This window comes from Schistocerca cancellata, chromosome 8 (genome assembly GCF_023864275.1).
Source record: "Schistocerca cancellata isolate TAMUIC-IGC-003103 chromosome 8, iqSchCanc2.1, whole genome shotgun sequence".
Classification (NCBI taxonomy): Eukaryota; Metazoa; Arthropoda; class Insecta; order Orthoptera; family Acrididae; genus Schistocerca; species Schistocerca cancellata.
The window spans coordinates 271,492,502-271,519,906 of NC_064633.1; the positions used below are offsets into that span (position 1 = coordinate 271,492,502).

Here is a 27,405-nt window from a genome sequence, read left to right on the forward strand (position 1 = left end):
CTAGGTCACGATCTGTGGACAATTTACAAAGAATAACTATATTTATTCTTAGTGATGAGTAATCCCTTCGTCTGGCGAATAATTTATAAGCAAATGAAATTTTTGAACTAGTTTTTATTCGAATAATTACTTACGTAGAGATTTATTCGAATAACGATCATCTCTGAGTACCCGGAGGTGAAGCCCAGGTGATCAGCTCCACGTGTAGAGATACATTGGTTTATGTTCCTGAAATTAATGGATGTAATAATATGCACGTAAATTGAACAAATATTCGATATAGTTTGACTAAGCTGTCGGCGATTAGTCACTGGAATCAGAGAGAATCGTCAAGTACCTAGAACTGTCAGTCCCAGAGAGATTTAACATAATTCTAACATTGGGGAAGGCAGGTGCAAGACTCGGAGTTATGGAAGAATCATGAGTACCCCAGTTCAGTCAGTTCTTGGGTATTGTTCGTCGGTGTAGTAGCTTTCCATGTAACATATCGAAAATAGTCAAAGAAGCGCTGCGCGGTTCGTAAGATCTTTGTTTAATCATCGTGAGTGTGTCTGAGAGGTGACCGATAAACAGCAGTGCGAAATGGAGAAAGACGTTGAGTGTGCAGAGAGCCATACTCACACAATTTCGAAATCTAGCGTTCCAAACAGAGTAAAGAAACAGACTAATTTCTCCAAAAAAACACCTCATTTAGTGACCACAACGTGTAATATCTTACTGGAAAATATTACTAATTTTTTATTTAGTTATTGTCTTTTGGAAGGAGAAATTGTTATTGTTATGGACACAAAATGTTTTTTGCCAGTGGTGTACGTTATAAATGTTCAAAAGCTGCACACTCTTAAAGTTCAGAAAGTTTAATACTTCGTGAAAATAATTGCGTGGGTTTTTGATACTACACTTTTGGATTACATATAGGCCACAGAAATAATAATTATCTACTTTTGTACTCAGTGCTTGATATATTGAAAGTAACCGGAGCTTAAGTATTTAAAAATATTCCAGTACAAGGGAAAATAATTTAGTCTCTCTATGCAAGAAAAACAATCTCGCGACATTAAGTGTCTGTACCTACGTGCGCGTTGCAACGGCTTTGCCGCAGTGGATACACCGGTTCCCGTCAGATCACCGAAGTTAAGCGCTGTCGGGCGTAGCCGGCACTTAGATGGGTGACCATCCGGGCCGCCATGCGCTGTTGCAATTTTTCGGGGTGCACTCAGCCTCGTGATGCCAACTGAGGAGCTACTCACCGAATAGTAGCGGCTCCGGTCAAAGAAAACCATCATAACGACCGGGAGAGCGGTGTGCTGACCACACGCCCCTCCTTTCCGCATCTTCATCTGAGGATGACACGGCGGTTGGATGGTCCCGATGGGCCACTTGTGGCCTGAAGACGCGGAGTGCAAAAAAGGAAACCTACGTGCGCGTAAGGTATTAATTAGACACCACAAAAACACAGTTTCAGTACTGCAAAATATCCCGCTTGAATCAGTAATGTTGTTAAGGTTTAATCTTTTTCACTTTCACATCAGCATAAACTGAGAATTAGTTATTTTACCTTAAGCCTTAAGCAAACCGTTATCGATTCTGGACTTTTTACTTACATCAGTTCTATACCTTTTGTAGAAAAACATTTGTGATAGGTCTCAGAACTCCTGTGGAATGATAATATAACTGTCTGTGCGGTTTAGGTTGCCCTTTTAGATAAATAATTACAGAAAATTAAAATTTCCGCGTAATGGCGGACAACACGGAGACCAGCGATGTCACGTTCGTCTCCGCAAAGCGTGAGCTAAAAAAAAAAAAACCTTAAGAATGCGGCTAATGGGAGTTACATTTGTATAAATGAGAACATGTAACCACATTTACTACTAAGTCTCTATTTCAGAATAAATCAAATTTAACAGAATTACATAACTGAGTACAGCAATTCGCTATTACATCGAGTACACCAGATCAATAGCAAACGAACAAACCGACAAGACAATAGGAAGAGAGAAAAAACGAACAGAATCCAAAGCCATCATCTTATCGCACGATTATATACACTGAATAGCCAAAGAAACTGTTACACCTAGCTAATATAGTGTAGGATTCCCCCGAGTAGGCAGAACTGCCGCAACACGACGTGGCACAGACTCGACTAACTTCTGAAGTAGTGCTGGAGGGAACTGACACCATGAATCCTGCAGGGCTGTCCATAAACCTGTAAGAGTAAGGCGGGGTGGAGATCTCTTCTGCTCAACAGTGTTCGTGTCTGGGGACTATGGTGGGCAGCGGAAGTGTTTAAACTCAAAAGAATGTTCCTGGCGCCACTCCGTAACAATTCCGGACGTGTGGGGTGTCGCATTGTCCTGTTGGAATTGCCAGAGTCCGTCGGAATGCACAATGGATATGAATGGATGCAGGTGATCAGACAGGATTCTTTCGTACGTGTCAACTGTCAGAGTAGTATCTAGACCTATCAGGGGTCCCATATCACTCAAACTGCGCACCCCCCAACCATCGCCGGCACGGTAGCTCAGCGTGTTCGGTCAGAGGGTTAGCTGCCCTCTGTAATAAAAAAACTGAGTTAATGGATCAACGACGAACTGAAACGGATGTCTTGTGACGTCCTCCCCGAGCAGATGAAACGAACGGAAACGATATAAAGGGGATTAAAAAAAAACCATTGCAGAGCCTCCACCAGCTTGAACAGTCCCCTGCTGACAAGAAGGGGCCATGGATCATGAGGTTGTCTCCATACTCGTACACGTCCATTCGCTCGATACAATTTGAAACGAGACTCGTCCGACCAGGCAACATGTTTCCAGTCTTCAACAGTCCAGTGTCGGTGTTGACAGGCCCAAGCGAGGCGTAAAACTTTGTGTCGTGCACTCATCTGTCATCAATGGTACAGGAATGCGCCTTCGGCTGCGAAAGACCGTATCGATGATGTTTCGTTGAATCGTTCGCACGCTGACACTTGTTGATGGCGCAGCATTAGAATCGGCAGCAATGTACGGAAGGGCTGCACTTTTGTCACGATGAACGATGCTTTTCAGTCGTCGTTGGCCCCGTTCTTGTAGGATCTTTTTCCGGCCGCAGCGATGTCGGAGATTTGATGTTTCACCGGATTCCTGACGTTCATGATACACTAGTGGAATGGTCGTACGGGAAAATCCCAAGTTCATTGCTACCTCGGAGATGCTGTGTCCCATCGTTCGTGCGCCGACTATAACACCTCGTTCAAACTCACTTAAATCTTGATAAACTGCCATTGTAGGAGCAGTAACCGATCTAACAACTGCGCCAGACACTTGAAGTCTTATGTACACGTTGTCGATCGCAGCGCCGTGTTCTACCTGTTTACTACACCACTTTCTTTGGCGCTTCAATGTATCTGTGTTTGGTACACATGCCTATACTAGTTTCCTTGGCGCTGCAGTGTCTATTAAATCATAGCAGCCAGAGATTAAATGTTGGCTTCTTCTATATACATACTTCTCATACTCTTTAGCAATCGTAAAAGAATTATTTACTAAATGTGCATATCTACAGATTTCATCGCTTTTCTAGTATCAGATTAATATTTGCCTTTTAACAAAAGTCCATTGTTGTTGTTGTGGTCTTCAGTCCTGAGACTGGTTTGATGCAGCTCTCCATGCTACTCTACCCTGTGCAAGCTTCTCATCTCCCAGTACTTACTGCAACCTACATCCTTCTGAATCTGCTTAATGTATTCATCTCTCGGTCTCCCTCTACGATTTTTACCCTCCACGCTGCCCTCCAATGCTAAATTTGTGATCTCTTGATGCTTCAGAACATGTCCTACCAACCGGTCCCTTCTTCTTGTCAAGTTGTGCGACAAACTCCTCTTCTCCCCAATTCTATTCAGTACCTCCTCATTAGTTATGTGATCTACCCATCTAATCTTCAGCATTCTTCTGTAGCACCACATTTCGAAAGCTTTTATTCGACCATGTTTCACTTCCATACGTGGCTACACTCCATACAAATACTTTCAGAAACGACTTCCTGACACTTAAATCTAGACTCAATGTTAACAAATTTCTCTTCTTCAGAAACGCAAATTTCTCTTCTTCAGAAACGCTTTCCTTGCCAATGTCAGTCGACATTTTGTATCCTCTCTACTTCGACCATCATCAGTTATTTTGCTCCCCACATAGCAAAACTCCTTTACTACTTTAAGTGTCTCATTTCCTCATCTAATTCCCTCAGCACGACCCGACTGAATTGGAGTACATTCCATTATCCCCGTTTTGCTTTTGTTGATGTTCATCTTATATCCTCCTTTCAAGACACTGTTCATTCCGTTCAACTGCTCTTCCAAGTCCTTTGCTGTCTCTGACAGAATTACAAAGTAATCGGCGAACCTCAAAGTTTTTATTTCTTCTCCATGGATTTTAATACCTACTCCGAATTTTTCTTTTGTTTCCTTTACTGCTTGCTCAATATACAGATTGAATAACATCGGGGAGAGGCTACAACCCTGTCTCACTCCCTTCCCAACCGCTGCTTCCCTTTCATGTCCCTCGACTCTTATAACTGCCATCTGGTTTCTGTACAAATTGTAAATAGCCTTTCGCTCCCTGTATTTTACCCCTGCCACTTTTAGAATTTGAAAGAGAGTATTCCAGTCAACATTGTCAAAAGCTTTCTCTAAGTCTACAAATGCTAGAAACGTATGTTTGCCTTTCCTTAATCTTTCTTCTAAGATAAATCGTAGGGTCAGTATTGCCTCACGTGTTCCAATATTTCTACGGAATCCAAACTGATCTTCCCCTAGGTTGGCTTCTACTAGTTTTTCTATTCGTCAGTAAAGAATTCGCCTTAGTATTTTGCAGCTGTGGCTTATTAAACTGATTGTTCGGTAATTTTCACATCTGTCAACACCTGCTTCCTACTATGTTTCCTTCTCTCCCTTTTCCTACTCTCGAATTCCAGTCACCCATGGCTATTAATTTTCGTCTCCCTTCACTACCCTTCTTGAAGTCTGAGGGTATTTCGCCTGTCTCATACATCTTGCTCACCATACGGTAGAGTTTTGTCGGGACTGGTTCTCCCAAGGCCGTCAGTAGTTCTAAAGGAATGTTGTCTACTCCCGGGGCCTTGATCTTTCAGTGCTCTGTCAAACTCTTCACGCAGTATTATATCTTCCATTTCGTCTTCATCTACATTCTCTTCCGTTTCCAGAATATTGTCCTCAAGTACGTCGCCCTTGTATAGACGCTCCATATACTCCTTCCACCTTTCTGCTTTCCCTTCTTTGCTTAGAACTGGGTTTCCATCTGAGCTCTTGATATTCATACAAGTGGTTCTCTTTTCTCCAAAGGTCTCTTTAATTTTCCTGTAGGCAGTATCTATCTTACCCCTAGTGAAATAAGCCTCTACATCCTTACACTTGTCCTCTAGCCATCCCTGCTTAGCCATTTTGCACTACCTGTCGATCTCATTTTTGAGACGTTTGTATTCGTTTTTGCCTGCTTCATTTATTGCATTTTTATATTTTCTCCTTTCATCAATTAAATTCAATATTTCTTCTGTTACCCAAGGATTTCTACTAGAAGTTGTCTTTTTACCTACTTGATCCTCTGCTGCCTTCACTACTTCATCCCTCAGAGCTACCCATTCTTCTTCTACTGTATCCCCCCCCCCCCCATTTCTGTCAATTGTTTCCTTATGTACAACCTCTGGTTTTATCAGTTTGTCCAGGTCCCATCTCCTTAAATTTCCACCTTTTTGCAGTTTCTTCAGTTTTAATCTGCAGCTCATAACCAATAGATTGTGGTCAGAGTCCACATCTGCCCCTGGAAATGTCTTAAAATTTAATACCTGGTTCCTAAATCTCTGTCTTATCATTATATAATCTATCTGATACCTTCTAGTATTTCCAGGATTCTTCCATGTGTACAACCTTCTTTTATGATTCTTGAACCAAGTGTTAGCTATGATTAAGTTATGTTCTGTGCAAAATTCTACCAGACGGCTTCCTCTTTCATTTCTTTCCCCCAATCCATATTCACCTACTATGTTTCCTTCTCTCCCTTTTCCTACTCTCGAATTCCAGTCACCCATGGCTATTAATTTTCGTCTCCCTTCACTACCTGAATAATCTCTTTTATCTCACCGTACATTTCATCAATTTCTTCATCATCTGCAGAGCTAGTTGGCATATAAACTTCTACTACTGTAGTAGGTGTGGGCTTCGTGTCTATCTTAGCCACAATAATGCTTCACTATGGTGTTTGTAGTAGCTTACCCGCACTCCTACTTTTTTATTCATTATTAAACCTACTCCTGCATTACCCCTATTTGATTTTGTATTTATAACCCTGTATTCACCTGACCAAAAGTCTTGTTCCTCCTGCCACCGAACTTCACTAATTCCCACTATATCTAACTTTAACCTATCCATTTCCCTTTTTAAGTTTTCTAACCTACCTGCCCGATTAAGGGATCTGACATTCCACACTCCGATCCGTAGAACGCCAGTTTTCTTTCTCCTGATAACGACGTCCTCTTGAGTAATCCCCGCCCGGAGATCCGAATGGGGGACTATTTTACTTCCGGAATATTTTACCCAAGAGGACGCCATCATCATTTAACCATACAGTAAAGCTGCATGCCCTCGGGAAAAATTACGGCTGTAGTTTCCCCGTGCTTTCAGCCGTTCGCAGTACCAGCACAGCAAGGCCGTTTTGGTTAGTGTTACGAGGCCAGATCAGTCAATCATCCAGACTGTTGCCCCTGCAACTACTGAAAAGGCTGCTGCCCCTCTTCAGGAACCACACGTTTGTCTGGCCTCTCAACAGATACCCCTCCGTTGTGGTTGCACCTACGGTACGGCCATCTGTATCGCTTAGGCACGCAAGCCTCCCCACCAACGGCAACGTCCATGGGTCATGGGGGGCAAAAGTCCATATAGTTTGTATATTTTATATTTAGTTGTCAAAATTAGGAAACTTCGGACCCGTACAGAGGCAGTGACAGTCTTTCTTCCTCTCTACCATTGGTGAACAGAAGAGAAAGAGAGTAACGTGATACTGGTTCACTTTGTACTCTCCGACGCACATTGTGGCGTGGCTTGCGGAGTGCAGATGTGACGTACATGTAGATGCAGATGTAGACCTACTTACAACGAACCTAGCAGGCCGTACCAGAATATATAGATTCGCCCACGTTCTGAGATTGTACAAGGTGCTCCACAGCTGTGAATCACCCCTCTTAACCAAAAACAATAACTGATGGATAAAGTTAAAGTCAAATACACTGTCTGACTAGAAACTGACGAACCGAGTATCGTCAGAACGGTCACCAGAGTGAATTAGTATTCTTCTTTACTGATGTTACCTGGCCCGGTAAGGTATATAAGGGACGCGTAAAGCGTCACACGTTGAGTGATCATTGTGTAGCACGCGGAATATCATGTAAGACAGCGTTATCAACACCTGACAGAGTTTGAATGAGGCCTCATTCTGTGTCTCCATTAAGCCAGCTGGTCGAATCGTGAGATATCGAGATATGTGGAGCGTTCGGATGTGACAGTGCCCAACGCCGGACTAAATGTGATCGTGATGTAAGGGATACTCGTCGCCAATGTTCCGGTCGGTCTCGGCTGACCACCACAAGGCATGATGGCCGTACTCTGCATCGAGCACATCGTAACCCCTTCACATCTGCGTCTGTCATCATCCCGCCCCATTGGTCGAGACTTCGAGCAGACGGGTTAAGGAATTACCGTCCCATGCGTAGGGTATCGTTGAAACCACAACAGAAACGGATGCGTTTGGAGTCGTGACGTCACTAGAAAGCGTGGTCTGCTAATTAGCGTCGCACTGTATTCAGGGGTACTGCACGACCCCAGATGAACAACTTCGACCGTACGGAGCTGACCTGGGGAAGGTCTCATTCTTACACTGCTTTGGTGCGACACAGAATTTTTACTCCTGACTTCAAGGTGTAGGCAGCCGTGGAATATATTTCAGCTCAGCTTGTAATGATTGAGGTAACCCTGAGAGCACAACCATAGTCATGTACATTCTGGATTATCATGTGTTACCTCCCATGCGACAATATCGTCGTCCTGTTTTCCAAGAGAACAATGCTCCTTTACTCATGGAACGTGTCTTTACGAACTTTCTGCGTGCCGTTGAGGTCTCCTGTGACCAGCAAGATACTCAGATCTGTCCGTAGTAGAACATGTGTGGAACTACCTTGGACATAAGTTCTTCCTAGCGTTAGTATCGAGGATATCAAGGACCAGTTACAAGAACACCTTTCCTCATGTGATGATGATGTTGATGACGATGTCGGTTTGTGGGGCTCTCAATATCATGGTTATCAGCGCCTGAACAAATTCCCGCTCTTTCTGTTGCCAGTCTCGACACTTTCAGAATGATGATAAGATGATGAGGACAACACAAACACCCTGTCCCCAGGTAGAGGGAATCTCCGACCCGGCCGGGAATCGAACCTGGGACCCTCCGATCCAGAGGCAGCAACGCTAACCACTAGACCACGAGCTGCAGACTTGCCTCGGGATGGGATACAGAGACAATACGGCACCCTTCCCAGCCGAATCAGTGCATGTGCATGCATCCAGGCTACTGGGGATGCGTTGTCGTACAGATAAGTGGGCTTATACTACTACGTTCTTTGCAAACGTGACACGACTTTTTGGGCACTGAAGTAACACCACATATCCTCTCAACACACGACGTTTCGCTACGTTTCCTCCTCACCTTCTAGCTGCTTCACACTTTTTGTCAAGCGGTGCAGTTGACATGGGAGAAGGCAAACATCTGTGAGATTATATTACCAACATGGCGGCCATTAGGTGGCAGCCACCTTCAGTGCAATCTGAAACGGAAAGATTATAGTGTGAGTTGTCGAACAGATAAAAGGTGATACGAGAATAGCAATTCCGTCATTCATTTCAGCATAGCTTTATTCATTCTCGAGTTACGCCTGATGTCTCTTCCTTACCAGTGGCATGAAAGCTGATGGCGTTAACACAAGCCGAACGCATTTAGATCGTCCTGATGTCAGTAGACACAAGCAGTCGTGTAATCGCAGAGAATTTCAGCCAATGTCATTCAGACATACCACTCATTACCCACACTGCAGTGGCGAAACTTCAAACCAAATTCTTTGACACTGACTCTGTCGCAGACAAACCGACAGCTTGACGATCTAAAATGGTTGCGCATGAAGCAACACAAGCTTTTATTCCGACCTCGTTCATAAGCGACCGAAAGTTAATAATTGTTAACTACTGATTTGAAAATGAAATTACGTAAATAAGCACAAGTGTGCAGATAGGCAGAAGAGGAACTAAAATGTGTGCGAGCTTGAATGGGAAAGCCACGTACGCTTATTTGTATTTATGTTAATTTATAGTGCTTTGGATACGGATTACCTACTAGTAGTGCGTAAAACAAACTAAACATCATCATTCACTATAATGCTACCTGTCCTTAGATTTAGTGAAGCAAATACCCACGACTCATCTCTATTTTATAGTAGATATTACTTCAGAGAAGCTCCCGATGACTTCGTTACTAGCAAAAAACACTTTGTCAATTCTAGTGCTGCGAAAATCAAAACACGTGAAATATTTGCAAACACAAAACGAAATTATAAATGTCACTTAGCCAAAATAGAATATTTATTTTACTTGCAATTTGAAGTTAGTTTTCCTTTTCACAGTTTAGGTCGGTTACTGAAAGTTTTCAGTATGAGTGTTACAATGTAAAGTGAACTCTAGTTAATTATTACTGCATCTAGTTTGTGAACCGATTGATTTTAAGTTAACTGGCAAATACAATTAAATGTCTCTCAGTTGAAATAATATCGTCTCTTTCATTTATGATTCACTCGGCAATGGTTAGTGACGTAGGATAATGAGTCACACTCAAGAGAATTATAATTTTACTAAAAACATTATACTGCTTAAGATATGGCTGGCCGCATACACAACTAATCAGTTAAATGGCTCGATCTTACTTTGTGGCGAGTTGCAGATGAGGGGGGGACGTAACGCATTCCGAGGCAATTTATGGCTACAGGCTCTTCTTCAGCAACGATCAACTGTTAATAATTCTTCCTCAATTACCAATTGTTCTTGCATACGTTGTACTGTTACCAGATACGACCTCGTTCAACCATTTACAATGCCTTGCCACGGTTAAAACATCATTTCGACAAGGCACTTCGTTACGCCATTAGCGGCACCACACTGGGTCCATGCTTCACCACCGATAACTTGCAACTCCTACTGCCTCTCTGCGCAAGCCCGCGCCCAACTATATTATTGCCATACTTGAAAGATATTCTTTGACTTCGCCAGCGTTTCTGCTACGAAATTTTACAATGTTGTTTTTCAATAGTTTTTTCATAATTACATTACAGTTTTTAAGTAATGAACATTGGTAAAATAAATAAATACACATCCAAGAAATAACATTAAAATTACAGAGTTAATTGACTGAAAAATTTTGAGGCACTCTGGTGAGGTGTTAAGAGGCTGTACACAATAATGAGAATTTTGGCCGTACATAAATGGGGCAGTTACAAAATGTAAATGTGACAGCATCTCATCGAGGACAATCCAGATTGTTGGGTTCAGTGACATAAAAGTTGGACGAAAACTGTCGTGTTCCCTGCGACGTACTGTTTATGGATGAATCTAATTTCTGTTTGCACGATGATGTAATAAACAGAATCACAGCTACTGATCAGACTCACTTGACGAATCAGTCGAAGGTAGTTGGTGTATCGAAACTAATAATTTGATGTGGACTATGGGGTTCTCGTGGTGTTGGGTCCTTCATTCAGGGTTCGCTAACACAGGTCTGTTATCGTTCTGTCCATTAAAACTGCCGGTGACGCCGCAGTCATCGCCGACTCAATTTATGTATGTAGAAGCCATTTTACAAGTTGTATGATACATTAAAATATATATTTGTTGCAGAAACTTTATTTTTATCTTCCCGTGTAACGACTGATCACGGGGAGAATGTGTGACGCCTTTGGAGACGGATGGCACTGTCAAATGTGAGTATCTGGTCACATTCCGCAACGCGCCGAGGGCCACAGTCCCTCATAGCAACAATCACATAAGGCCCTATTCTTTTTTTTATTTTTTTTCGCGAGACATTCATCGGAATTGGTAACGTTATGTTAATGAAATTGGCTTGAGTTGAGTTCAGTTTGTCAGATAGGCTCGTTCCTTTTAAGGTATAATGCTTGTAACACCAATAAATGAATGTCTAATATTGATTATTAAAGGAAGATTTGCTCTGGATTTGAATATATTGACTTTCATGGACGACACAACCATTAATTTTATCGGATAAAATTATTTTAATTATTATTATACTCTGGAGCCTGCAGAGGAACTTGTGGGATGTACGACAAAAGGCGGGTGGGTTATTTAGCCATAATTATGAAGACAGTTTTAAGAGAGACGAATTCGATTTAATATATTTGAACCGCATATGGAAGTTATAGGCCGCTTAGTCGGGATTTAATGAATGTTGTTCGTGACACATATATTAGAAATTTATCACAGTCGTCACCCCTGCTCTACGTATCCTGTTATCTTTCCCCTCTCACGCTGTGCAAAGCCTAACCTGCAACCTAGAGATGGGAATTAATGTTCTCAGTTAATTTGGTACATAGCAGAGAACATACAACTTTGATTGAGAGGCTTTGATGTCTTAATTGTTCTCTAGTGTTGAAAAAACTTAGAGGAGATGAAATATAATAGGTAGAAATAACGACACGACGAAGCCACACACTGCAATTGTTACAAGAAGACACGCTGCCGTCACCGCTATCCGAGGACTGGACATTTGAAAGCCTACTCAGTACCAATCAGCAGCAGTTAGGCTTACATAAAGTTGAGTAACTTCAACAGATTCTACACTTTGTATATTTCGATGCTGTGGCTTCACTACCACTGGTGCCAACACTATGCGCTTGAAACTTCCTGGCAGATTAAAACTGTGTGCCGGACCGAGACTCGAATTAAGGACCTTTTCCTTTCGCCGGCAAGTGCCCTAGCAACTGAGCTACCGAAGCACGACTCACAATCCCTTCTCGTAGCTTTCCTTTCGCCAGTACCTCATCTCCTACCTTCCAGACATGAAAGAAGTCCTCCTGCGAAACTTGCGGGACTAGCTCTCCTGGAAGGAACGATCCTGCGGTGACATGGCTTAGCCACACCCTGGGGGCTGTTTCTAGATGAATTCATTCTAGAAACCATGCACCTGCTTCGTAGTGCCACACACAACGGGTTCACCGAATTGTCTGATTGCTTCTATGTTTACTTTTATGATGAGCTGATCCACTGTAGCTTGGCGATTGGCCTTCACGCTACTCTGCAGTTTTCGTTCACCTCGGCCATCAATGGTACTCAGTGCTTCCCAGTTTTCACAACTGCTTTTCACGATGATGCCATTAGTCGGCACTTTTACCGCAGACGCACGTAAATATCCTTTTTCCTTATAGACGCCCTTTGTTCTTGCTTATCACATGATGTGAATGATAATATATAGCATTATAACGTCTCTTCAGAGCCGACTATAGAGGAAGTGGTGAAATTTTGGGCTACAAGTCACTTTTGAAGGCATAACTCACGTTCTGTGGAAAATAAATTAGAGAATATTAAGTAAACATCACGTTGAAGTGCACTGCTTCAAACAATTCCGGTGAAATGTAATACACTTCAATATTTTTTCATATTTTGAATTTAAAAAAATATTGGCAAGTTAACACAACTTAGATGTATGGTCTAAATTTGGGTTAGTCCTAAAAATATTAGTTATCATTGGACAAACTAACTACAATGGATTAAAAGTAATTTATTCATGGAATCCGACATCAGAAACATTTCATAAACTAGTTGAACAATAGTGAGGCATATTTTTACTTTTAACTCACTGTGGTTTATAAAATATGTGGTCACATAATGTAAAACATTCCATTGTCTTGACGAAAGTCACAAATCTAAATGATTTTATTAGCCCTGCACGTTCATTGTGTGCTCACGTGTTATACTTGGTGCACATAATACACAACGCTTTATGCACACCATCAGAAACGTTTTCTCCACAGAAAATGCATTCTACATCATTAGTGTCGGGCTTGTTTTTCCCAGATGGAAAGTCTAAATCACTCAACTCATCATCTGAGCTATCTTCGCGCTTTTTTCGTCCCTTTCCATTTTTATTTTTTATTTTTCTCAACCTTCACTTTTTTATGATATTTCACACTATTTTTTAAACTACAGTTTATTTTTTACAGCGTTTCGTTTGTGAGGAATTACTAGAAATTTTGTCTCCGGCAGCAGCGTTTGTGACATTGTTTTGTAAGAAGCACCAATTGTCAGGGCAGATCCTCCAGGCTTTTCGTCTTTGTTGCGTTTTACGTCGTTTGCCATAGGAACAGCAGCAACGTCGTAAGGACCAACAGCCGATGAGGTAGACCCATTTTGCTAAGGATAATGAATTAAAGAGGACGACACACCAGATGTTTTTAGCATAGGGCACAGCCGAGGTGAATGGGAGGTTTTGAGACGGTTGTCCACATATTTCTTTCTGTCTCTTGACTGCACGAATTGCCTTGGTCATACCAGTTTCGTTTCATTTCTTCCTATTTCCCTGTGTAATATATTTCTGCTTTATTCTCGACGTTCTAGAAAGAAAGCAGCACACGATAGTAATATTGACAAAATGGTCCAAAATCTGGCTAACGCTCAAATTTGGAACATACGTAATAGCCCGAATTTAGACCATTACTACCACATGATTTTTAAGTTGCTTGGAAAACAACGAAAAATAGTAGCTATTCAAACAAACGATATTCTAAAAGCTAAGATATCTCTTAACACAGAGTACTATGGAGAAGATTATTCGTAAACCAGTATGAAAAAATAACGAATTTATAGTGAAATTAAAGAAGATAAAAAATGGTTCTGAGCACTATGGGACTTAACTTCTAAGGTCATCAGTCCCCTAGAACTTAGAACTAATTAAACTGAAATAACCTAAAGACATCACACACATCCATGCCCGAGGCAGGATTCGAGCCTGCGACCGTAGCGGTCGCGCGGTTCCAGACTGTAGCGCCTAGAATCACTCGGCCACCCCGGCCGGCAAAGAATATAGTTCCTGTGAGTTAGGTTTAGTAGATGCTGTACTTGCCAACCGAAATAAATTAATAATTGGTTCCTTTTACCGAGTCCTCGACTCAGTTGACACAGTTGCTCAACAGTTCAAAGAAAACTTGAATCTCATTTCAAATGGGTACTCCCTCAAACAATTATAGTTGGTGGTGACTTTAATCCACCCTCGATATATTGGCGAAGACACATATTTAAACTCGGTGGTAAGTATAAAACGACGTCCGATATTGAAGTGTTGCGAATACATACCTGACCTCTTTGCAACAAATAATTCTGAGCAAATAGGGAGCATCATGATGGATACTGGGATTAGTGACCAAAAGATTGTTGTAACGAGACTGAATAGCGTAACATCCAACCTCGTCAAAAATAAACACAAAATACGTCAATTTAAAAAAAATTCGCTTGGCGCCATCCTAAGAGACAGTGTCCACTCTTTCCAAACTGACTATGTAAGCGTAGTCCAGATGTGATTTAAATTCAAAGAAATAGTATCCACGGTGATTGAGTAAACTATACCAAATAAATTAATAAGAGATAGTACTGATCCCGCGTGGTACATAAAACAGGTCAGAACACTGTTGCAGAAGCAATGAAAAAAGCACGCCGTTTTGAAAGAACTCAAAACCCCGAATATTGGCGAAATTTCACAGAAACTCGAAATTTAGCACGAACTACAATGACAGATGCTTTTAATATTTTTCACAACGAAACTTTGTCTCGAAATATAGCAGAAAATCCAAAGACATTCTGGTTGTATGTAAAGAACACCAGCGGAAAAACGCAATCAAGATCTTCTCTGCGCGATAACAATGGTGATGTCACTGATAACAGTTCCACTAAACACAGTTTTCCAAAATTCCTTCACAAAAGAAGACGAAGTAGATATTCCAGAATTCGAATCAAGAACACCTGCCAACATAGTTACTTCGAAGTAGATATCCTCGGGGTAGCGAAGCAGCTTATAGCACTGAACAAAGGCAAGGCCTCCAGTCCATATTGTACACCAGTCAGGTTCCTTTCAGAGTACACTGATACAATAGCACCATACTTAGCAGCCGGCTATTGTGGCCGAGCGGTTCTAGGCGCTTCAGTCTGGAACCGCGCGATCGCTACGGTCGCAGGTTCGAATCCTGCCTTGGGCTTGGATGTGTGTGATGTCCTTAGGTTTAGTTAGGTTTAAGTAGTTCTAAGTTCTAGGTGACTGATGACCTCAGATGTTAAGTCCCTAGTGCTCAGAGCTATACTTAGCAATTATAGACAACCGCTCGCTCGTCGAAAGATCCATACCCTACAGACTGGAAAGTTGCACAACTCATACCAATACCCAAGAGAGGAAATAGGGGTAATACGCATAATTATGACCAATATCGCGAACGTCGATTTTCTGTAGCATTTTGGAACATTTACGGATTGGAACATTATGAGTTACATCGAAGGAAACGATTTATTGACGAACAGCCAACATGGATTCCAAAAATATTGTTTTCGTGAAACACATCTAGCTTTTTTGTTCTAATTAAGTAATAAGTGCTATCGACAGGGGATGTCAAATTGGTTTCATATTTTTAGATTTCCAGAAGGCTTTTGACAACGCTCCTACGAAGCGACTTCTAATCAAACTGCGTGTCTATGGAATATCGTCTGAGTTGTGTTGCTGGATTCGTTATTTCCTGTCAGGAACGTCACAGGTTATAGAAACTGACGGCAAGTCATCGAGTAAAACACAAGTAATATCTGGCGTTCCCAGATTTACATAAACGATTTAGGAGACAATCTGAGCAGCCCTCTTAGATTGTTAGCACATGATTCTATCATTTACCGTCTTATAAAATCATCAGACGATCAAAACAAATAGCGAAATTATTTAGACTAGGCATCTGTATGGTGCGAGAAGCGACATAAGGAAGAGTGCGAAATCGACCATATGAGTACTAAGAGTATTTCGCTAAGTATAAGTTACACGATAAATCACACAAATCTAAAGACTGTAACCTAAAGTAAACACTTAGGGATTACAATAATTACGAATAACTTAAGTTGGGACGATCACATAGATAATGTTGTGGCGAAAAAACAATCGAAGACTGCGATTTATTGTCAGAACACTCAGAAAATGGAACAGGGGTACTAAAGAGACTGGGTAAACTACGTTTGTCCATTTTCTTCTGCAGTGTACACTACGTTCGTCAATTTTCTTCTGCAGTGTTACTGTGCGGTGTGGAATTCGCATCAGGCAAGATCGACGGAGGACATCCAAAAAATTCAAAGAAAGGAAGCTGGTTTTGTTTTGTCACGAAATAGGGGAGAGAATGCCACGGGTATGAGACACGAATTGGGGTGGAAATCATTAAAACAAAGGCGTTTTACCGGCCGCGGTGGTCTAGCGGTTCTAGGCGCTCAGTCCGGAACCGCGCGACTGCTACGGTCGCAGGTTCGAATCCTGCCTCGGGCATGGATGTGTGTGATGTCCTTAGGTTAGTTAGGTTTAAGTAGTTCTAAGTTCTAGGGGACTGATGACCACAGATGTTAAGTCCCATAGTGCTCAGAGCCATTTGAACCATTTTTTGAAAGGCGTTTTTCGTTGCGGCAGCAATTTCACATGAAATTTCAGTCAGAAACTCTCTCCTCATAGTGGGAAAATATTTTGTTGGCGCCCACCGACGAGGGGGAAACGAGCATCATGATGAAATAAGAGAGACCAGAGCTTGCACGGAAAGATCCAAGAGTTCGTTTTCCCCACGCGCTGTTAGAGAGTGGAAAGGTAGAGAAATAGCGTGAAGGCGGTTGGATCAACCCTCTGCCAGGCACTTCATTGTAAATTACAGAGTTATCACTGACATGTAACTGTAGATTTGCACCCGTAAAAGTATTAAGATGGTCGAAATTGAGTTCATGTTGATTACAATCGCATGCGAAAATGAAATGCAGTGGAGGTTTTACAGAACAACTGACGTGGCCTGTAACACTATTTTACATCGTTTCCGCTAGGCTGCAGAACGTCCCAGTACCAAATATCATGCTAGCCCATTTTAGACCCTCGCCGAAATCTCGATTGCTTCCTCTATCTCTGTTAGTAATGCTCTGTGTGGATAAAAAGAAACATTTAATTAGTAAATGCATAGACATGTACGAAATTGTTAAGGGTTCGGGGCCACTTGTTCAGTGCGTAGATATGCTTATTGAGATTATTGTCAATTTATCGCAATGTTCTTCTGCGCACCTACGTAAAGGCACGCGTCACCGTGTTTATTTTCAGTGACGTTATCGAGTTACGAGCTTTTGTCGTCCGTTGATAATTAAGACGCTTTGTGACCATCATCCCTGTTGCGACAGCCACGCTGGAACTGACCAGCGCTTATAGGCCGCCCACTGGGTGTGTGAGGATCACGCCCCTTCGGATCGTACGATGTCTGTGTATTTAGTCAGAGCGTCTTGGGTACACATTTCTGTTTGTAGATTATCGGGACCCGTGTCACGAGACTTGGCCCAGGCTTGTTTGGAGGTACGGAGCTAGAGATAACTGGTGTCTGTTTAGGCAATTAGCCAGCAGGAGAATCGAGGGAACAGTGTTGTCTCGTGCAGCGGATGCCGTCGTGCGGACCGACGAATTGTCCGATACGCATCTTACTTGGGCACCTCCAGCCGACCGAAGCAGAGCTTTCGAAGACGGAAACTACGTAACTACGTTTACTTCTGCTACTGACGTGGACGATTACGGACATGTCCCACCTCTCCTGTACCCTGTAGTTTCTTTTTCCTATTTTTCGCTCTAATTGAGGTGTACAAATATTTGGGAGATATTAGAAGTGGTTATGAGCTAAGAGATCTGGTATGGATTTTGATTATTAACGTAGTGGTAGACGAGAAATTTGCTGTTTCCGCTGATTATAAAAAATGGTTCAAATGGCTCTGAGCACTATGGGACTTAACATCTGTGGTCATCAGTCCCCTAGAACTTAGAACAACTTAAACCTAACTAACCTAAGGACATCACACACATCCGTGCCCGAGGCAGGATTCGAACCTACGACCGTAGCAGTCGCGCGGTTCCGGACTGAGCGCCTAGAACCGCGAGACCACCGCGGCCGGCTATTATAATAAATACTGCATGGCGCTATCCACTTCTACATCTACATCTACATCTACATGGATACTCTGCAAATCACAATTAAGTGCATGGCAGAGGGTTCGTTGAACCACCTTCACAATTCTCTATTATTCCAATCTCGTATAGCGCGCGAAAAGAATGAACACCTATATCTTTCCGTACGAGCTCTGATTTTTCTTATTTTATCTTGGTGATCGTTCCTCCCTATAAGTCGGTGTCAACAAAATACTTTCTCATTCGGAGGAGAAAGTTGGTAATTGGAATTTCGTGAGAAGATTCCGTCGCAACGAGAAACGCCTTTCTTTTAATGATGTCCATTCCAAATCCTGTATCATTTCTGTGACACTCTCTCCCATATTTCGCGATAATACAAAACGTGCTGCCTTTCTTTGAACTTTTTCGATGTCCTCCGTCAGTTCTATCTGGTAAGGACCCCACACCGCGCAGCAGTATTCTAAAAGAGGACGGACAAGCGTAGTGTAGGCAGTCTCCTTAGTAGGTCTGTTACATTTTCTGTGTCCTGCCAATAAAACGCAGTCTTTGGTTAGCCTTCCCCACAACATTTTCTATGTGGTCCTTCCAATTTAAGTTGTTCGTAATTGTAATATATAGGTACTTAGTAGAATTTACGGCTTTTAGATTAGACTGATTTATCGTGTAACCGAAGTTTAACGAGTTCCTTTTAGCACTCATGTGGATGACCTCACATTTTTCGTTATTTAAGGTCAATTGCCACTTTTCGCACCATTCCGATACTTCTTCTAAATCGTTTTGCAGTTTGTTTTGATCTTCTGTTGACTTTATTAGTCGATAAATGACAGCGTCATCTGCAAACAACCGAAGACGGCTGGTCAGATTGTCTCCCAAATCGTTTATATAGATAAGGAGCAGCAAAGGGCCTTTACCACTGCCTTGGGGATTGCCACAAATCACTTCTGTTTTACTCGATGACTTTCCGTCAATTACTACTAACTGTCACCTCTCTGACAGGAAATCACAGATCCAGTCACATAACTGAATCGAGATTCCATAAGCACGCAATTTCACTACGAGCCGCTTGTGTGGTACAGTGTCAAAAGCCTTCCGGAAATCCTGAAATACGGAATCGCTCTGAAATCCCTTATCAATAGCACTCAACACTTCATGTGAATAAAGAGCTAGCTGTGTTTCACAAGAACAATGTTTTCTAAACACATGTTGCCTGTGTGTTCGAACACAATATATGTTCTAAAATCCTGCTGCATATCGACGTTAACGATATGGGCCGGTAATTCAGTGGATTACTCCTACTACCTTTCTTGAATATTGGTGTGACCTGTGCAACTTTCCAGTCTTTGGGTACGGATCTTTCGTCGAGCGAACGATTATATATGATTGTTAATTATGGAGCTAATGCATCACCATACTCCGAAAGGAACCTAATTGGTATGCAGTCTGGACCAGAAGACTTGCTTTTATTAAGTAATTTAAATTGCTTCACTACTCTGAGGATATTTACTTCTACGTTACTCATGTTGGCAGCTGTTCTCGATTCGAATTCTGGAATATTTACTTCGTCTTCTTTTGTGAAGGCATTTCGGAAGGCTATGTTTAGTAACTCTGCTTTGGTAGCACTGCCTTGGATAGTATCTCCATTGCTATCGTGCAGAGAAGGCATTGATTGTTTCTTGCCGCACACATACTTCACATACGACCCGAATCTCTTTGGATTTTCTGCCAGGTTTCGAGACAAAGTTTCGTTGTGGAAACTGTTATAGGCATCTCGCATTGAAGTCCGCGCTAAATTTCGAGCTTCTGTAAAAGATCGCCAATCTTGGGGATTTTGCGTCTGTTTAAATTTAGCATGTTTGTTTCGTTGTTTCTGCAACAGTATTTTACCCCTTTTTGTGTTTTCCGTACTCAAGGTTCATAACGCCCGCTTGTAAGATCCGGATGTAGGCTGTTCGATTCCTGACAACGGACGAAATTACCAGCATTTGGCCACATCAGACGAAGGATGATTTGTACGATACAGTTCCTGATAGTCATATTGAGTGTCAGTGTCCTGGATAAAATCCTCAACCACTCCACAATTACGTAACCACAGCATCTGCTGATAATCATGTCCGTCAGACGGGGATAGCGAGTTACAAGGCGAACTTTGCTGCTGTTCGGGAATGTGTGTGCCCGGGCATTGTATTTTGTCCTCTCCCTTCTCTCTCATATTCATCTACAGGAAGCAACAAAAACACAAATACAATATCACACTCTATTTGCACACTAAAAATTAGTACATAAAAGCTCTTTTGGTGTGCTACTGTGTTATGTTATAGATTCTGTAGCAACAGATATCTGTTTTGTCCATTGCAATTTTTTTTGTAAAAAACGCAGATTACAGTGGGCCAGCCACTACAATGCTTCAGTGGTGAGGTCACGGATGTCTTGTAACGCATCCCTGATGGACGTATCGGGGCAAACCAGGGCCAAGCGAGCGATTTTTTGCTCTTCAGCTCTGTATCAGTAGCATCGGGTGCATTCTCTAGCTCACCATTGCTCCCTGTCAGACACTTGTTGCAGATAGCATGGTTTCTGCATCTTCATCTACATCTGCATCTACATGGATACTCTGTAAATCACACTTAAGTACCTGGCAGAGGGTTCATCGAACCACCTTCGCAATAATTCTCTATTATTCCTCTTTCGAACAGCGCGCGGAGGAAACGAGCACTTATTTCTTTCCGTGCGAGCTCTGATTTCCATTATTTTATTATGATTGTAGTTTCTCCGTATGTAGGTCAGTGTCAACAAAATACTTTTCGCATTCGCAGGAGAAAGTTGGTCACTGAATTTTCATGAGAAGATTCCGCCGCAATGAGCAACGCCTTTGTTTTAATTATGTCCATCCCAAATCCTGTATCATGGCCGTGACACACTCTGCCCCAGTTCTCGCTAATACAAAACGGGTTGCCCTTCTCTGGACTTTCTCGATGTACTCAATGTACTCTGTTAATCCTATTTGATAAGGATCACACACTGCGCAGCAGTGCTCCTAAAGAGTACGGACAAGCGTAGGGTTGGCAGTCTCTTTACTAGATCTGTTGCATCTTTTAAGTGTACCGCCAATAAAACGCAGTCTTTGGTTCGCCTTCCCGACAACATTTACTTTGTGTTCTTTCCAATTTAAGTTGCTCGTAATTGTAATTCCTAGGTAGTTAGTTGAATTTACGGCGTTGAGGTTTTATTGATTTATCGCGTAACCGAAGTTCAACGGAATCCTTTTAGAACTCATGTGGATGACCTCATACTTCTCATTATTTAGGGTTGATTGCCAATTTTAACACCATATAGATATCTTTTCTAAATCGTTTTGCAGTTTGTTTTGGCTTCTGATAACTTTACCAGACGATAAAAGACAGCATCATCTGTGAACAACATAAGACGTCCCCTCAGATTGTCTTCTAAATCGTTTATATAGATAAGGAACAACAGAGGTGCTGTAACACTACCTTCACTTCTGTTTTACTCGATGACTTTCCGTCGATTACCATGAACTGTGACCTCTGTGACAAGAAATCACGAATCCTGAGACGGCATTCCATAAGTACGCAATTTGATTATAAGCCGCTCGTGAGGTACACTGTCAAGAGCCTTTTGGAAATCTTAAAATACGGAGTCAATTTGAAATCCCTTGTCGATAGCACTCAACACTTTGTGAGGGTAAAGAGTTACTTGTGTTTCACAAAAACGATGTTTTCTAAATCCGTGTTGACTGTGCGTCAATTGACAGCTCTTTTTGAGGTAATTCACAATGTTCGAACACAATAAATGTTGCAAAATCCTGCTGCATATCAACGTTCATGATATGGGTCTGTAATTTAGTGGATTACTCCTATTGTCTTTCTTGAACATTTGTACCAACGCTATCGATGTTGCACCACTCTGGTACCTTCAAGGTTGGATCTGCTACAAGATGGGAGTTCGTGACATTCTGATCTTGCCAAAGTTATGTCGAGTGATCATTAATATTGAAGCCGTTTAGTTAGTTGGCTACTGTGCAGATGTTTAAGAGTATCTGCATCGACATGAATAGGAAGGGGTGGGTTGGCATTACATTTTTCCACCTTTAATTTGAGGGCTGCCAACCGTCTAGTTTGGGGAGGTGCGATATTAATCAGTAGCTGTTGCCACTGGTGTAGAGCTGTTCTGACAGTTCCAGTTATGGTTCGCATTCCTTGGTTTACCTGTGTGTCGAAAAGGTTGGTATGGCAGTTATTAATCCAGGCGGGAGTACAGTATTCTGCGGTAGATTGTATGTGGGCAATTATTGTACTAATTCTTAAAGTTTCGGCGACAGTGCCCGACGACGTAGCCAGCGCGTAGCTCACCTATGGTTAGGGCATTGGCCACCCTCTGTAATGAAAAAACTGAATGAAGTCATGTCAGCACCACTGACATGAAAACGAAGAAGAAACGGATCGAAAGATGGAAGAAAAACCAGTGCCCAGTGTGTCTGTCTTTCATGCGGAGGACTCGTGTTCAAATCCGGGCACTGATAGGGATTTTTTCTTGGTGTTTGGTTGGAATGGGGTACACTCAGGCTCGTGATGCCAACTGAGGAGCTAGCGGGTGGTTATCATTAAAGTGCAGCTATTCACGGAAGTCGAATGTCGGCTGTAATTATCGTCTGGCAGCGAAACTTGGTAGATGTGATAATGCGTTAATGCGGAACTGATTTATACTGGAAAAAAATTAATTCCAACCAGGTGCAAATCTGACGCTGTGGAATGTTTGTACGATGGTGTGACGTCCACGGTGTCATTTGACAAGTCATAAAGTGAGTGAACAATACGGCTATCGAGAAGAGAAACAGTCCATTGTAAGTGAAACGGTTTTATGTGAACGGCAGCGATTACAGTGCCGCATTGAAAGCGTAACGCCGACTGAAAGGTCTGAGGAGAGGGACGATGTCTTTAAATGGTTTAAAGGAGATGATAGTGAAATTCAAAAACACGTATGAACTGGTGGTAGTTGAAAGAGGAAGCCGTCCTAGCCCAGTGGAAGTTATTGACGAGGTTGCTGTTGCTGTAACTGACCTTGCAACACGTTCTCTGGGTAGTGCTGGTGCTCGTGCTGTGTCCCGAGAATTGTCCACCCCAGGGTGAACAGTGCGGACAGTTTTGTCGTCTATTTCGGACTGGTATCCGTACAAGACCGAGACGGTGTAGCAACTGAAACCTCGTGATCCGCAGCAACGTTCTGAATTTGCTCTTTGGTTTCTGGCACGTATCGATATTGATGACATGTGACCAGACAATATTCTGTGGGGTGACGAGGCACATTTTACACTACAGGGTGCAGTGAATACACAGAACTGCCGGATTTAGTGTACTATTAAACCGCATGTGGTGCAAGAAGAGCCATTGCATTTGTTGTATGTGACTGTGCGGTGTGTATTCCCAGGCACCTTTATTCTCAGTCCGTTCTTCTTCGAAGATAATACACCCAAGGGCTCGTCAGGCGCATCGTAACGTCTGCACATTATCGACACCTCCTTGTACGGCAAGTGGTTCCTGCCTTGGAAGAGCGCAACTGTGTGAAAACTACTGATCTAATTGGTCTCCTGTAGTGGAAGAGTGAGGAACTTTATTAAACAGGTTTCCAGTGATGGAGAACGGGAATCTGCTGTTGTATGTTGCCCCGTAAACTGTGGCACCCATCGGCAAAAGGGTTGTAGGTCCCAGGTTTTTTCGTGCCGGGCTCGTGTCTCTCAACGGCAGTTACTTGCAAGTAAAGCAGTCGGCACACGGACCGTACTGTCGAACGTCAACGTTGAGCGTGCCGAGTTCAACGTGCTGGTGAACGCTCAGGAACAGTGCAACTTGTGCATACGGTACGTGGGCCCCAACGTGGTATACGCGATCACAACGCACTCCATCGGCAGTTGCGGGATGTTTCTAGTTTGTAAATCACACTGCTTACTAAACGGGCGCGCGTAAAATTCCCACGTTAGCTCTATTAAAACCGCACATTTCCTCCATTGTCCATATGCTAGTCATGTAGTTCTATACGTAATATATACAAATAAAAACTACAATATCCATGTACATATTTTAAGACGAAAAGGAAAGTACCATGTCCAAGCGATAAGGACACAGGCTTATAAACGCTCCATTACAAACAGTGCGGTACAAATCTGCAATAGTTCTGCACATAAGATAAACATTATTTCATGATTTCCACATTATAGTAAAACCCCAAGTTCATACTTGATCACTTTTCCTATCTAGCAGCAGAATTTTCGCAACATGTGAATTACGAAGCGTAAAAGAAAAACCAGCAAAATATCTTTATACAAGTACCGCAATCTGTCCTGTAGATTAAACCAATCGAACAAACTCACTCCTCAAAAAAAGATTTATATTTACATTACATCAAATATTATAGTGTATAGTCATATTTAACTAATAATAAAGCATCAGAACGTATTAAAAATGCTAATGTAAGGAAAAAAAATGTTAGATGCTAACCACTGCCATATCACACATCTCCTTCAGGACAGGATTCAGTAACGCTACTCACTACGCTGAACCGACAACACATACATTGCAGCCAATCTTCCCATTTTCTCTCTCTCTCTCTCTTCGTTTAGTCGGTTCCGACTCTTTGTGACCCCATGAACCAAATCACGCCACTTTTTCCTGTCTTGCATTTTCTCCCGTAGACCTTCCAGACTGGAACACATTGCTTCTGCGATGCCATCTCATCCTCTGACGTCCTCTTCTTCTAGTTCCTTCAATCTTACCCAGCATTAATGTTTTTTTTTTTTTCAGCGAGGCATGCCTTCGCATTGTGTCCAAAGTAGGTCAGCTTTTGTTTTAACATTAGACCTTCCAGGGAGAAATCTGGTTTTATTTGCTCCAATGTTGATCTGTTGGTTCTCTTTGCAGTCCATGCAACTCTAAGAAGTTTCCTCCAACACCACAATTCGAAGGAGTCAATTCTTCGCCGTTCAGCCATTCTAATGGTCCTGGTCTCACGTCCATACATCACAACTGGAAAGACCATAGCCCTCACAATACGGATCTTTGTTGTTAGTGTTATATCTCTGGACCTTATAACCTTGTCAAGGTTTGACATCGCCTGTCTACCGAGCAACAGGCGTCTCCGGATTTCATGGCTGCAGTCGCCATCAGCAGAGATCTGGGAACCGAGGTAACTGAATGTGGCCACTACCTCCATGGCTTCTCCTGCTATATCCCACGAATTGGTAGGTGTAGTTCCCATAATTTTCGTTTTCTTCACATTCAGCCTAAGACCGGGCTTTTCACTTTCGTCTTTCACCGTCAGCAAGAGTGTTCTCAATTCACTTCGGCCTGCTCGCATTCCTCACAACATGTTCTGCATACAGACTGAATAAGTACGGTGACAGTATGCAGCCTTGCCGGACCCCTTTCTGAATCTTTATCCATTTCGTTGTTCCATACATAGTTCTCACCATGGCTTCTTGGTCAAGGTATAAACTCCGTATCAGATGAATGAGGTGATCTGGTACATCCATGTTTTTCAGTACGTTCCATAATTTGTTGTGATCGACGCAGTCAGAGGCTTTGGCGTAGTCAATGAAACAGAGGTACACATCTCTCTGGATTTCTCTTGCTTTTTCCATAATCCACCGAATGTTAGCAATTTGATCTCTAGTTCCTCTTCCTTTCCTAAATCCAGGTTGTTCTTCTGGTAGCTCTCGATCTAGATATTGGCGAAGTCTATTTTGTAAGATTTTCAACATGACTTTGCTAGCATGTGAGATAAGTGCGATTGTTCGGTAATCTGAGTATTCTTTAGAACTTCTCTTCTTTGGAATGGGGATGAATACTGATCTTTTCCAGTCTTCTGGCCACTGCTGCGTGATCCATATTTTTTGACATATTGAGTGCAGCAATTTCACTGCATCCTTTCCAGTGACTTTAAACAATTCTGCTGGTATTTCATTATGTCCACTAGTTTTGTTATCAGCCATATTTTCAAGGGCCCACTTGATTTCGCTCTCCAAAATATCTGGCTCTAGTTCTAAATTAACATTAACATCAGCAGTAGGAGCCCTGTCATTATGCATTTCTTTCTTGTATAGGTCTTCTACATATTCTGCCCATCTTTCCTTAACATCCTCTGCTTCACTCAAATCTTTCCCGTTTCTATCTTTAATCATTCCAATTTTTGCCTGGAATTTTCTTTTAATTTCTCTAATTTTCTTATAAAGACCTCTTGTCTTCCCCATTCCGTTACTATCTTCAACTTCCTTGCACTGTTCATTAAAGAACATATTTTTATCTCTGCTAGCTAATTTCTGAACATCTTTAGTTAATTCAAACATAGTTGATCTATCTCCCTTGATTTTTGCTTTCCTTCGTTCTTCTGCAACTTGCAGTGCCTCAACTGATAGCCATCTAGCATTCTTGCTGTTCCTTTTCTTGGGAATGTGTTTCTCTGCGGCCTCCTTGATAGTATTAACTACTTCTGTCCACATCTCTTGTGAGCTTTTGTTCTCCAGCTCTAAAACATTAAATCTGTTTTGCACCTCTACAGTGTAGTCGTAGGGTATAGAGTTAAGGTCGTATCTGCAAGTTGGGATACTTTTTGCTACATTCTGAAGTTTCAGCCGAAATTTTGCAATCAGGAGCTTATGATATGACCCGCAGTCAGCCCCAGGTCTTGTTGTAGCTGACTGAACCGCGCTCTTCCACCTCTGATTACAAAGTATGTAATCAATTTGGTTCCGGTGTCGGCCATCTGGCGAAGTCCAGGCATATAGGCGTCGTTTTGGTAGTTGAAACAGTGTATTAGTAATTATCAATGATTTTTCTTGGCAGAATTCTAGGAGTCTCTGTCCTGCTTCATCTGTTGTACCAAGACAATATTTCCCTGTTATACCTTCTACAGCTTGATTTTCCACTTTCGCATTCCAATCTCCAACTATGAAGACGATATCCTTTTTTGGTGTTGACAGTAGTAATTCTTGTAAATCTCCATAGAACTGGTCAATAATTTCCTTTTCAGCATCGGTTGTTGGCGCATAAACTTGAATTACTGTGAAGTTGAGGGGCTGACATTGAAGTCTGATGGACAT

General features: G+C 42.2%; 1 protein-coding gene and 1 pseudogene across 1 annotated transcript; one reads left to right on the forward strand and one right to left on the reverse strand.

The window, feature by feature from the left end:
• Window positions 1–27,405, reverse strand: LOC126095509 (craniofacial development protein 2-like). The gene is made up of 2 exons (XM_049910295.1): window positions 26,227–27,405; window positions 1–12 (listed from the first exon to the last, which is right to left on the reverse strand). Exons 1-2 carry the CDS (start codon window positions 27,403–27,405, stop codon window positions 1–3), a joined length of 1,191 nt encoding a protein of 396 aa, XP_049766252.1.
• On the forward strand, window positions 1,084–1,201 carry LOC126095877 (5S ribosomal RNA; annotated as a pseudogene).